Source organism: Cavia porcellus, unplaced genomic scaffold (genome assembly GCF_034190915.1).
Source record: "Cavia porcellus strain 051 isolate PalLab524CR breed Dunkin Hartley unplaced genomic scaffold, mCavPor4.1 scaffold_27, whole genome shotgun sequence".
NCBI classification, from domain to species: domain Eukaryota; kingdom Metazoa; phylum Chordata; class Mammalia; order Rodentia; family Caviidae; genus Cavia; species Cavia porcellus.
This window is the reverse complement of record NW_026947510.1, coordinates 14,517,100-14,529,893: the sequence shown is the minus strand read 5'-3', so window position 1 is coordinate 14,529,893 and position 12,794 is coordinate 14,517,100. Positions and strand designations below refer to the sequence as shown.

Sequence of the window (12,794 nt, the reverse complement as noted above, 5' to 3'; positions counted from 1 at the left end):
TAGGCGATATCTATGGGTCCTACTTGTGAGTAGATTCTGTGTTTTTAAAAATAGAACTTACAGATCCTGTTTTAATAGCATAAGTGGTAATGGTGACATTAACTCAGATGACTAGATTCTTTTGATTTCTAATGAACAACTTACTAATGAAATAGCCATTAAAATGAAAATGTAGCCAGATGTGGTGGCGTATTCCTGTAACCCTAGCACACTGGAGGCACAGTTTAAGGCCAGCCTACACAGAGACTCTGTCTCAAAAAACAAAACAAAACAAAAACTGGGGCTAATATTAAGCAGAACTCTTTTCTTTTATAAAGAAGACGTTGTCACAAAATACTCACGTTTTGCTTCCCCTTCTTTCATCTTTTAATAAGTTATTTCCCAGGCAGGTGCCAAACAGTTCATAAATATGAGGCAAAGGTTAAACAATCATGGATCTGACCGAGAAACAACTTTCTGGGGGAAGATCACTAAAAACAAAACAAAACAAAACAAAAAAAACAACTAAGCAACTAAAAATGAATGAGAAAAAACTGTCAGGATAGGAAAACAAATCAGGCAAACAAATTTCTCTCTTTCCTAGTTACCTATTTATTTTATGTATATTTATTTCTGAGTCACCTATATATTTTATATATATTTATAATATATTATAATTTATATTTACAATTATATTTTATTATATTTATATTTATTAATTATATAAATGTAAGTTATTTATGAATTATGACTTATAAATTATATTTTTAATTTATATTCTAATGAGAAATAGTGAATCAAATTTGAAAATAAAATCTTTACATTCTCCTTGTTGGAGCAGAAGGAACTTGTTCTCACTGAGTCTGTTGAAACTGACTGACAGTAGACAAATGAACAGGAGAAAATGCGTAGAGTTTACTGTGTGTTCAGGGGCGCTGCACGCGAGAGAGTGACCAGCAACCCCATGAGGGTTAAAGGCCTATAGACCCTCTTCCTAGGGGCGAGCAGAGTAGGACTTCTAGGAAATTTTAGAAGTGACGAATTACAGTAAGTAGTCTGAGACTCAGTTTGTATAGGCTCTGGGTGTGGTATTTAGCTCTCAGTCTCTTCTGTGATGTGAGTTAGGTTGATGAAGTAACAGAGAGGGTAAAAGGAAATTGGTTATCAACTGGCAGATCCAGTCTTCAGGTTAAAAAAAACAAAACATTTCATAGCAGAGCCTGTTTGTGTCTAGGGATTCCCTCCCATCTTCCGTCCACAGCAGCCAACATCCCCAGTGCCATATTTCAGGTGGACGTCCCCATTCTCAACTCAGAAGTGAATCTTGATCTGTTTTAGTAGTTTATGGAATTTCATTTGCAAGTCTTTTGGCACCCTGTTGGGAAAAGCACATGTCCCATCATGATGAAGGAAGAAAGAAGAAAGAGGTGAGATAACTGTGGAACATCTGTTAAAAACCAGGAGATCCCTGTTGCCTGTGACCTTAAGGATACTGAGGACAGCCAGGCAGGATGTGGCTTGCGATGGTGGTACAGATGGTTTGCCTTGCTAGGGGCTGTTGCTATGGAAATACACTTGCTTACATGTACACATCAAACTATAAAAAGATCGGCAGCCTTCTGTATCACAAATACACAAGTTAGCTCTTGTCTTTAGGGAGGCCCTTCTTGCCTTTTCAAAGATATATTTGTGACACAGAGTCACCCATTGCGATGAGAGGACCCTTTCGCCTCAAGGGCTTTTCTTGTGACTATGACCTTGACTGGGTAGATGGAAATTGTTCCAGTATTTTCCTTTTATGAACTTCTGGAAATTCAGCTTTTTGCAGAATTAGAGACAGAGAGAGATTAAATGACTCCTGTTAGAGGATAGAGTAGAGCTGGTCCTGGATGTCAAGGCTTTCGCCACCGCCATGTGATCTCCACCTTGGTCTCATTCCATTGTACAGCAAGAGCAGAGGACCAAACTTAGAAAAGCAGACAATCTAAATAAAGTGTCTTATGTAAGTCATAGGGATTAGCAACTATACAGATATTCCCACTGGGGGTGCCCAGAGGTGGAGAATATGTATGAGAGTACAGCATTAAACTTTTTTTTTTTTTTTAGAAAGATAGGAAATTTTGAAACATGATAACTATCCACAAAAAATGCTTTCTCCTTACCCGACAAGTTAGATTGTAGCACTATTGACAGAACAGCTTTGCTGTGATAAATTGCAGGGCTTAACATTTTTTTAAGAGAACTCTTGATGTGAATTTTATATTATAGGTGAAGGGAAAAGATGCATTCAATCAAAAGTAATGGTGTATGTGGCTTGCCAGACAATCCATTAAAGAGTTCACCCAGCAAGTCTTGAATGCTGGGTTTTTTATTTCCTTCCTAATCTTAGCACAGAGCATGTTTTATTCACCATTATATCTCTAACACCAAATATAAGCCAGTATAACAACACTTACCTGCTGAACAAAGAGGCTCAAGTATTTTATTGAATAACTTTGCAAAATGAGGTTGATAATTTCTCTTGGCCTTCATTTTATCTTTTTTGAGAGAGAGCTTTAGTTATATTGATTTGTTAAGGATGTTTTTGGATTTAAAGTTCTGATTATAAAATCTCAAATGGAAATTTGGTGTGCCTATATTCTTAGTACTTGGGAGACTGAAGTAGGAGGATCACAAGATCAAATCCCATCCAGGCAGCTTAGTGAGACTCTGTCTCAAAATGAAAAGGCTGGGGATGTAGCTTAGTGTGATGCTCTTGGTCAATCCCCAGTACCACTAAAAGGGAATTATCAAATGGAAACTTGGGTTTCACATTACATGCGAGCTTTGGTTTTCTTTTAAAATATTTTTGTGCATTAAATCACAACAGGTTATTTTCTTGCAGCGCAGTGGAGAGTGAAAATGAGACAGCTGCTGCTCAGGCTGATGCAGGTGATGCACCTTGGGGACCAGACATCACTGTGAGCAAAGCAAGCATCGTCACCTGATATGAGGCAAGAGCTGTGTCTTGGGCAGTTTGGGCCTGATTTCCTTTCTCTACTTCTGGGGTTTGCAGGAAAGTTTATAGAAATGTATCCTCCATAGACATTGTTTCCTTCCTAAAGGTAATGGGACAGATCTTCCGTGGAATGTTTGCAGAGTATATTGGAAAAGCCTTCTGGCAGAGAACTTGAGAGAAACAATCAGAATTGCACATTCTTCTTTTCCCTTACTGTAGTGTGCAAAATTTGCCACCCTGAGCAGCAGGCATGACATGGCATGGTCTTACCTTTTCCAAATTTAGCCTGCCTGGAACCATTTCTTTTGGACATTTTGTTGGTAAATAGGATATGCGATGCCATTCATTTAACCTGACAAAAACTGTTTCATGACAAGATGAACAAGTCTTTTAGAACACAGTGATTTGTCAGAGTCGAGCAGTACCTCCCTAAGGAATAGTTCACAGGAGGATGTTTGTTTCTGGAGTTGTGGTTATCATGAAAAAAACAACGGTAGCCAGGGAGAGGAGCTACAGTGGGTAGGATTCACGTTTGGAAAATAGGTTTTTTGGTTGAGGATGTTTTTGTATCTTAGAGTGTGTCAATATTGTGTGTGGGTTGGTAAGTGGCAGGGTTGGAGATTACTGTACAGGTTTCCCAAACAGGTTTGTTTAAGAACTTTCTTTTTCTTGCCAAACATTTTGGGAAATTTTGTCTCTTGGAACATAACTTGGGGGAACAATATATTTATGATGGCTATGTGGAATTTTTTCTTGTCAGAATTTTAAATTTTGATAAGGCCAAGGCATTTTTTTTCTTTAATAAGTTGAAAACCAGATATAGATCTCAAGAGAAAACAGTATAATAGCTTGGCTGCTTTCAGTGATTTATTATTTTGCATAAAGGTATGTTTAATATAATTAATTTTATTATTCACTGTAGGGTATTTTTTATGTTTAACACTGATGTACAGTGGTTTTGTAAAAATAAATTTACCCTAGGATTTAAATAACCAAATTAATAAATTATGAGTCATATAGTCTTAGAATCACCTAAATTGACAATAAAGAAGTTTGTTGTGAGAAATATATTTTGTATTATATAACTAGTGACATATACCACATAAATATTATGAAAATTTGTTTTTCCAACTTTTCCACGTGGGTGGTATGCATTGAAGAATATACAAATAATTAGTAAATTTGTAAAATTTGACACAATGAAGAGAATCCAAAGAGGCTGATTATTATGTTTTCAACCAGTAATGTTTCTAGAATTCTTAAATGATATATCAACACATTAACAGCAATTTCTCATGTTTAATGATGTTTATAATTAATACAATATAATAGTCCCTAATAAAAGATTAACAGTCATAATTAACTCAGAATGGGTTCTTTGAAGTGGCTCAAAGGGCTTTTCATAATAAATTACTAGCCTCTGATCAGTTAATATTAAACTGGGTGTTTTTTTAGGATGTGAGAAGTACATGTATATCTCATAAAATATTTAATTTATGTTAATGAAATGAGTTTAAATGATCTGGTGTGCTACACAGAGTCAGAGCTATGTATGACATTCCAGTGAAGGCTTTTTTTAGACAGAGTTAAGGAATCTTTGAAATAACAGACTTCGGGCTCCGATAACTTGAGTGGGATAGCTTGAGTAGTTTTCCTAGAATCTTTCAAGTCTCTTTAAAACCATTTTACGGATGAACTGAATTAGTGAAAGACAAGTAAATATTGTCTTTTGAATTTCTTTACCAATTTAAATAATGTTGACTTTAAAGAGTTTATGAAATTGAATTTTGCCCGAGAGAAAGTGTCATTGTCACTTGTGAGTGTGACCCTGGCCAGTCCTGGGGACTGTAGACCATTCACTCACAGCTGCTGAGATAAGGAGAGGGAAGTGTGAACCAGGCAGACACAGAGCCCAGCAGGTCCCTCCTGCCCGAAGCCAGAGATGCCAGGCGTGCATCCCTAAAAGGACGCCACTCTAGTGAAATTTCAAAATATAAATATTTTGACAGGGTTAAAAAATGAGAGTCCCTGTATTTGAGGATGGAAAGGATGAACCTGAAGAGGAAAAAACAGAAGAAGAAGAAAATGAAGAAGACAAGGTAAACAGGAAGGCACCTCCAAGCATGGTCTTTGTTCCTGTGATGGCCGAGGTCAAAACTGGTCCTTTTTCTTCTTTTCCCAAATAGGGGTTCTTTAAGCCTGTTATTGAAGACCTACGGATGGAACTGGCCAGAAAATGCACTGAATTCATCAGTGACGTAAGTGGCTTAGGTGACTTTATCTTCTTTAGCGTTTCATGTGTGGAATAGTGATGTTGGAGAGTCTCAGAGCTGGGGAGAAGAGCTTGAAATCATCTGTTAAAACATAATTATTTTCCAGATCATGGGACTAAGTCCAGAAAATTTAAATGATTTCCCCAAGGTCACTTATATAGAGAATTTCTGCTGGAAATCTCATTCTTAATCCAGAATCCTGCCTCTTGTGAATTTTGTTATTATTATGATATGAATTCATAAGGCATTGAATTGCAGAGAATATTGTGCCTGAGAATCCCAAAGACTTTAAAATTAGTGTAATATTGTGATTTGTTTTGGTAAGAGCTATTTAAATGGACACCGAGGGCCTTTGGAAGACTGATGAGTGCCTGTACCACTCATGTATTCAGAATTTAGGGTTCATGGATCACTAAACTGCATGTTAAGGACCATGATCTAGGCGATGTTAGTGGAAAGGTTCATTTTTGTCATGGCTTTTGCTTCCAGTAAGTAGGGTTAGTTTATATTTAACATGCACATGCACACATATCTAGTAAATGTATAAACTATAACTCTAGAAGCACAAGGAAAAGTTTTACTCACCAAAGATGAGAACTGAGCTCACTGTCGTTAACAGTTGAAAGAGAATTGGTGGAATAATGGAATCTGAGTGCTGAAAAGTGAACATGTGCCCACAGCTTCATTTAGGAAGCTGAGCACAGTACTGGGTTGTTTCGGTTGTTGCTCCCAAGCAAGGTGATAGAGATATTCGAAAAGTGCTTGTTTTTTGAGGGAAATTCATCCGGGCAGGGTGGTGGTATGCTGGCAGGTGTCCTGATGTCGACCTGATAACCTGATGGAAACCTTAAGAAGATTGTTATTAACTGGCTAGGTTCAGTTTCTTCTAGTATAATATTTATAGTAGTAAGATTGAATAATGCTGAGTTATGCAAAATACTGAGCACTGCCTAGCCCATTGTGAGCACTCAATAAATGTTACTTGGTTCACAGCTCTGTCTGGGGCTTGCTTCTGTGTGATTCTAATCATGGTTTGTAAATGACTCTTGTATGCCTTCTGCTTTGTCAGCAAGAACCAGAGAGCGGTGTGGGAATTATATCTCTTCCCATATGCTAGACATGTGATGTAATTAAATTTAAATGAAATATTTCTTTGTTACTACTTCATAATAGTAATAAGCTATTAGGTATGTGAAAGTTCTTTGTGAACTCAATCATGATAAAATGACAGCAATGACATTAACAGCAGGTAAATTTCACTAAGGCACCATATGTCACGCATTATAGCTTGTGAGACTGATTCTCTTATTTTTCTCATTTGAAAAGCAAAGGAACAGAGAGGTTAAGTAACTTGCCCAAATCACACAGCAGAGCAATGGGAGTAGGACTTGAATGCAAAGTCTTTCCCCTTTATGCTGCTGCGTTATCTCTGTTATACAGTTCCATGCAAGATTTACCTCAGCTTTATAATTACTTATTACACTAACGTTAGTAAAAGGAGGGGGAAAAAGCTCCAGTTTCCTAACTTTTCCAGTTTTGATCTGCTTTGTTGATGTGTAATTATGGGGCTAAATGGGATTATATCTATTAGGACTACATTAGTAAGTTTAGTTCATAGATGATTTGTTGGAGTTGTTCTGGGTAAGATCATTTATTAATCACTTTGAAAACAACCTGTAGTCAGGAGTGATGGCTTTTATCATTTTGCAAAAGTAAAAGTCATGGTGATTCCCTCCCCTTTAGAGGAAATCTAACACATGGGAGAAATTTTGGCCTGCTGTAATTTATGTCGCATGGCAGAATGCCTGTATCACTTAAATATTTAACACGACTACTGTGGCTTAATCTATAGCTATGTGCACTTTCACATTTTGTCTCCAAATAGAATTCTATACTTACTAAGACATTTGTCGAATTTTTACATTCATCAAGGAAGAGTAAAAAATTTCACGTGTGGTTTCTTAAAAATGAAAAGAGAAGTTTGTACAATCGTGTAAAACAAATTTAGTTGATGCTTAGTAGAATTTGGTGTGTTGGGCATGAAATTAAATTTCCAGCTTTTTAGGAGTTTGGTTAAATACTATTCTTAAGTAACAATTTCTTCCTTCTTGGTGTCAGTGTTTTTAGGTGGGGAGCAGATGAAGTTAAATTTGAAATTTTCCCAAATTAATACAGTTTCTAAATTTGCATTTCTTAGCTGTCATATATATTATTGTGTAGCTAGCTGGTTGTCTAAAACACATTCATAATGGAGCAGAACAGACATAAACGTTTATTGTCTTGTGAGGCTGATTCTCCTGTTTTTCCCATTTGGGAAGCGAAGGGATAGAGAGGCTAAGAAACTTTCCTGAATTGCACAGCAGAGCAGCGGGAATAGTCCTGGAACACAAAGTCCTCTCTCTTTAAGCTGCTGTGTTATCTCTTGTGATTCCAGTCAAGCCTATGTCCTGTTTCTAATTGTGCCTATCTCTTGGTTCACCACACTTAATTCAGGTTTTCCCTGGTCTCAGATGTAAACATGAATCTTCAAATGTCCCCTGGACACATTTAGACCGAGTCACTCAGTGGTGAGCTCTCCAGGATTTGAACATGGTGGGCCTGGCCTCCAGCCTTGGCCTCTGTGTGGCCTTTCTGCCCTGTTGTGTTTTTGCCTTGGGTGCCTCTGCTGGTTCTGTGTGCCCAGTTCTCATGTGTGAAAGCCAAGGCTGAGTAGCTTCTTGAAAGCTGTGGCACGTGGTAAGTGTGGAGGTGAAGTTCAAGCATACCCAGGTGCAGCTCAGTCCAGAGCCTGACACACTGTGTTCTGCCTCAGTTGTTGGATGAGAAAGGTGGTCTGGTGGATTTCTGTTATGTGAAAGGCTGCTCTGCCTTTCTGCATGCCCTTCATCAATCCAATTATTCTTCTCTGGACTCCTCCAGCCTTGGAAGTCTTCCTCAGGGTGTAAGGACCACCTTCGAGGGCCTGGGATTATACGTGCACTAGGTTGTGATACTGTGGAGAGTTTTTTGCATGTAAGGGCTGAAGAAAGCTGTTGGGCCAGTCTCTGTTGGAAGTCAGAGTCATTTCAGCCCTACCGTCTGACTTGTAGCTGATGGCTTGGATCCGTTGGCTTTCAGTAGTGGTTTGATTTATTTGGATTTCACGAGGCACAGATCTAATCTGTGGTTTTCTGCTCTATTCTGGCCTTTGACAACTTCCAAGGTTCATCTCGCTCAGCTTGTCATTTCACTGTCCACGTGAGCTGGGGGCATCTGTAGGCCTGGGGACCTTGCTGTGTCACCCCGTGACAGGCAGTGTGTAGGAATGTTAAGTGAGATTGGCCTGGAGATCAGTCCTGGAAGACCCGTACTGTTCAGGTTCTCCACAGTGACAAATGGCAGCTTTTCAGCTCAAGTGGCTTCACATTGGGGTTAGCATGAGAGAATTTTCTTTCCTTTCCTGACCTTGCCCCCTCCTTGCCTCCTGCTCCCTTCCACTTCCCTGCTTTCCTGTCCTCACCTAGCCAGTTCCTGCTTTGCATTTGCTCCACTGCCTGATGGCATTTCCCTCTGCATGACTCACCTGAAGGACACTGAGTCCTCTCAGGCAGCGTCGGCTGTTTTTTCTGTTAGCTACCTGACCCTTTTTACTTCTCCAACTGAACTCTCTGATATTTAGCCATTTGTCAAACACGTAGTTAATTCCTTGGATGAATTCAACCTATCTACCTAATGAGCTAGGAATTTTCTGACAGGTGGTTGTAAAGAAATGTAGAGTAAAAGGAGACTTTTTGTTGGACTCTTTTTGGCTTTAAATGGAGCATAAAGAGCCTTCAGGAGAGGAGGTTTGTTTGTATCCACTTTGGCCTCTGACTGACTCAATGTTTCATTCAGAGTTTTTAAGGATGTTCACTTGCATGGTGATGAGGACATAATCCAATGAAATGAACATTGTCGTGGATAAAGCCCCACAGCGTGCAAGCAGCAGGTTCTCTAGCTACTGCTCCAAACCATGTTTGAAAACCTGAGAGGGCACCCCTGCCCCATAAACTCACAGTGATGGAGCTGTAGTTCTTTCTTCTGGGGTTTTCTGAACTTAACTGGGATGGTTCCACTTGTGAAAAGACTTTCTAATGTTTTCAGCTAAGAAGGCTTGTAAGAGGAAATAGCCTTGAACATTTCCACATCTGTCATCTGGTTGCAGCCGTTAGCTAATCTCCTACCACTGAAAGAAACTTGGCCAGAACAGGAAGCAGCACTGAACTCATTTCATGTAACTGTAGTCAAGACATGATGGGATTAGCGGGTGAGGCCGAAGGAGAGAGTAAATGTTTGGGGTATTGACCATACAGTCATCAACATTGCCCCCTTTCCTTCTTACTTTGAAAATACATCGGTTGTGTGTTGTTGATGAGTGTAGACGACTGCAAGTAGCAGGAGAAATCCATTGTTTGGGGTATTTTTCTCCCCCTGTAAAAGCCTGGAGGAACAGGGTGGAGTCTCAGGATATGGGATGTCATCATTCATCCCCGCTCCTGTTCTCTGCTCTCATTGTTGCGGGGCTGGCTTATCGCCTTGTGGTGATAGCATTGCTGCTGCCCAGGTGGCCGGGGATGGAAAAAGTTAGAAGCATGAAATGTCAAAGTCTATCCAAAGTCCCCTTTTTATCCAGAAATGCGTGCAACACTCTGGGAAGATTTCCACTGGTGCCTGTCAGTCAGCGCTGAGTACCTCCCTCCCAAGCCAATCACAGGCCAAGGACAATGAGATGACCATGCTGAATTTGGTCAGTGTGTCCTTTGGCCTGGGATAGGGGATGGCCACCTTCAGGAATCCTGTCGGGTTTCATTAGTAGGAATGAAGGAATTTATGTGGCAGATGCTGTCAGCCTTAAATTAAGTTGAAGACATTGATACAGTGGTAATGAGAAATAGTCATTACCAAATAGTATTTGGTGATTTTTATTTGACCCAAGCTTTAAGTAGTTGACCAACATAATTTCTTTCACTGACCAATTCCTATTATCCTGGCATAGAAATCCTACTAATACATAACACCCTTAAGATCATTTACTCCTTAGCATCCATGTTGTAAAATTCATTAGGAGCCTTATACACCAACTCAGTAGAAAGTCCTCTCAATCAGTGTGTGTGTGACTTCTAATGAATTTTGTAAATTAAATGACAATAAACAAATGACCTTAGGTTAAGTACAACTGAATTGTAAAGATAAAAGTGTATATACTTTTTTTTTAATGAGGAGGAGAAAAAAAGTCATGAAATCCGCAATTAATACAGAGCTATTTGCCTCCATGGCAAAGGAAGCAAATACTTCACCCTTATCCGGTCCTCCTGCCTGGCACATTCCGCTCTGTCAGCTTTTATCAGGGACCCTGGCCACCAGCACACACCCCTCGCTGAAGAATGTGGATGTGATGGGGAAAAGATGGTGGCAGCAGATAAAAATAATGAGTCAAACTTAAGCCTAATGATAGGCTATTTTTTCTCACACTTAATTACATAATAGAGAAACTTTTTCTCTCCTTATGATCAAAATAGCCTGCTATTTATCATACTGCCATTAAGGATTTAATTACTAGTGACTGAGGAGGGCGATTTGCAGGAACCTAAAATTAAGGCTAATCTCTGAGAAGAAAAAAAGTAATTTAGTGCTCAGATAAGATAAATATGTTCTCATGTTGATTTCATGAATAAAGCAAGAGTTTAATGTGGGAGGCATTAATAGCTAAGAGTCACAGCAGCGAAATAGGGAATTTTGAAATAACCTCACTTAACATGTTTGTGTCTGGTTATACCTCAGGTCAAGTCATGCTCCCCCAGTCAGGTAAAATCTCCACTGCGTGCTGGTGTGTAGCATTCATATTAATGGTGTTGAGAGCCAGGTGGTATACACAATTAACTGTCACTTCTTGGTCGTAATTAGGGAGACTGTATAATTTATCATCAGAGCCGGGGTATTTCTCCCAGCCTAAGTATTTATAGTCTTGGGTAAATGAACATGACTTCATCACAGGATGAGATAAATTTTAGCAAGTTATCTCCATCCAGACTTGTCTAAGTTTTGCCTCCCCAGCTCTCAGATTGTGCTGCATTTAGTGTGACAATGGAATGGCAGGTCAGGGCCTTCTCCAAATTTCCTGGCTTCTTTCGGTGACTGCATTCATGCCAGGTCTTCCCCCTCTGGAGAAGGAATGTCGCATTTTACTTCTGAATTTGAGGGAAAGAATGAGCATGTTCAGTTAAACCCCTCTGGGCTGATCTACCTGGTGACAGCCAGGAGATGTGCTGACATGATGACCACCTGGCAGGCTTTCTGGGCTGATTTGCTCTTGGGGGAGCAGTGGAGAATGGAGAGGTAAGAGGTGCTCATATCTTGGGCAGGTTTGATTTGGGGACAGTTAATTAGTAACAAAGCCCGTGATGGACACATTGTGAGCCCCTCCCTCCAGTCTAGTGCATATAGCTGAGAATGCCAATAGTGACCTCTATTTGTTCAATTTTGGCCTTTACTTCTTAAAGTGTCACATCTGTTCTGATGACTGCTTGGTTTCTACCTTGAGATTGGCAGCTCTTTCTGTTTGATCATGGACTTAACTGTTAAAGTCATTGGTTTAAAAATAATGATGAACTAGGACCTTTGTGGGTGAGATGAAACTTGTTGGATGATTTCTTGGGGCAAGTAGGTCTCATTGTCTGTAAGTCAATATTCCCAACAATAATGAGACTTCTGCTTATTAAAATAGTCTTTCTTTAGTATGCTTCATTTGCAATTCTGCACTGCATATGAATGTTTAAAACTTATTTATTAGTACATGTTTGTGATACATAATGACTGTTTTCACTGTGGATATCTGGCATATGTATGCGACACATCTTAATTCCTTTTTAATGTCCCCTTCCCCTGTGGCCCTCCTCCACCCTCCATGTCTTGGTCTCCTTCCCGTTTGTAGTAGATCTATCTCCCTGTTTCCGTTTATTTTGCTCTTTATTTATACTTTGGATTTCTCACATAAAAGAAACCATATGGTATTTAAGCTTGTGTGTCTGATTTATTTCACTTAGCATTATGTTTTCAAGGTGCTTCCATTTTCCCACGGATGATTCTGCAGCAGAGTAGTGCTCCATTGTGTGTCAGTACCACGTTTTCTTTATCTGTTTGTCTGCTGATGGACATGTAAGCAGATACTTCTAAGACTGAGGCATTATGAATTGTGCTGCTGTGAACATGGGTATGCAGGGATCACTGTACCGTAATGCCTTTAAGTCTTTTGAGAAGATACGCAGAAGCGGGATAGCTGGGTAGAATTGACTTAGTTTGTTTTGAGAATTATTCCACGTTTGAATATTTTTTCCTTTTTAAAAAAAATGTTTAAATGAAAAAAAGAATAAAAATGATACAGAATTTCAAAACAAAGTGATAAATTAACAATGTTTAATATATTGCATATTGTTATCTTCAAAGTAGTTGTTCAGATTACAAGATACAGGCATGAAAAAATGATCAAACAATGAAAGCACAAACCATTCTTTTTGATGAACTAGTAG

The 12,794-nt window shown here is 39.1% G+C and overlaps 1 protein-coding gene across 13 annotated transcripts in view; it reads left to right on the top strand.

Annotated features, from left to right (window-relative positions):
* The window catches only part of Nebl (nebulette), a 381,690-nt gene that overhangs the window by 258,005 nt on the left and 110,891 nt on the right, over positions 1–12,794 (top strand). For 4 of the 13 annotated variants that reach the window (XM_063237902.1, XM_063237906.1, XM_063237904.1 and 1 more), the window contains exons 1-2: positions 4,727–5,076; positions 5,164–5,235. The exons of 2 other annotated variants lie outside the window; for them this stretch is intronic. In XM_063237902.1, coding sequence (XP_063093972.1) covers positions 4,996–5,076; positions 5,164–5,235 — 153 coding nt within the window. In that variant the 5' untranslated portion in view covers positions 4,727–4,995. Of the gene's footprint in view, positions 1–2,863; positions 2,973–4,725; positions 5,077–5,163; positions 5,236–10,750; positions 11,605–12,794 lie in introns of those variants that run through there. 7 more of the 13 variants (XM_063237899.1, XM_063237898.1, XM_063237897.1 and 4 more) reach the window with 5 other exon arrangements.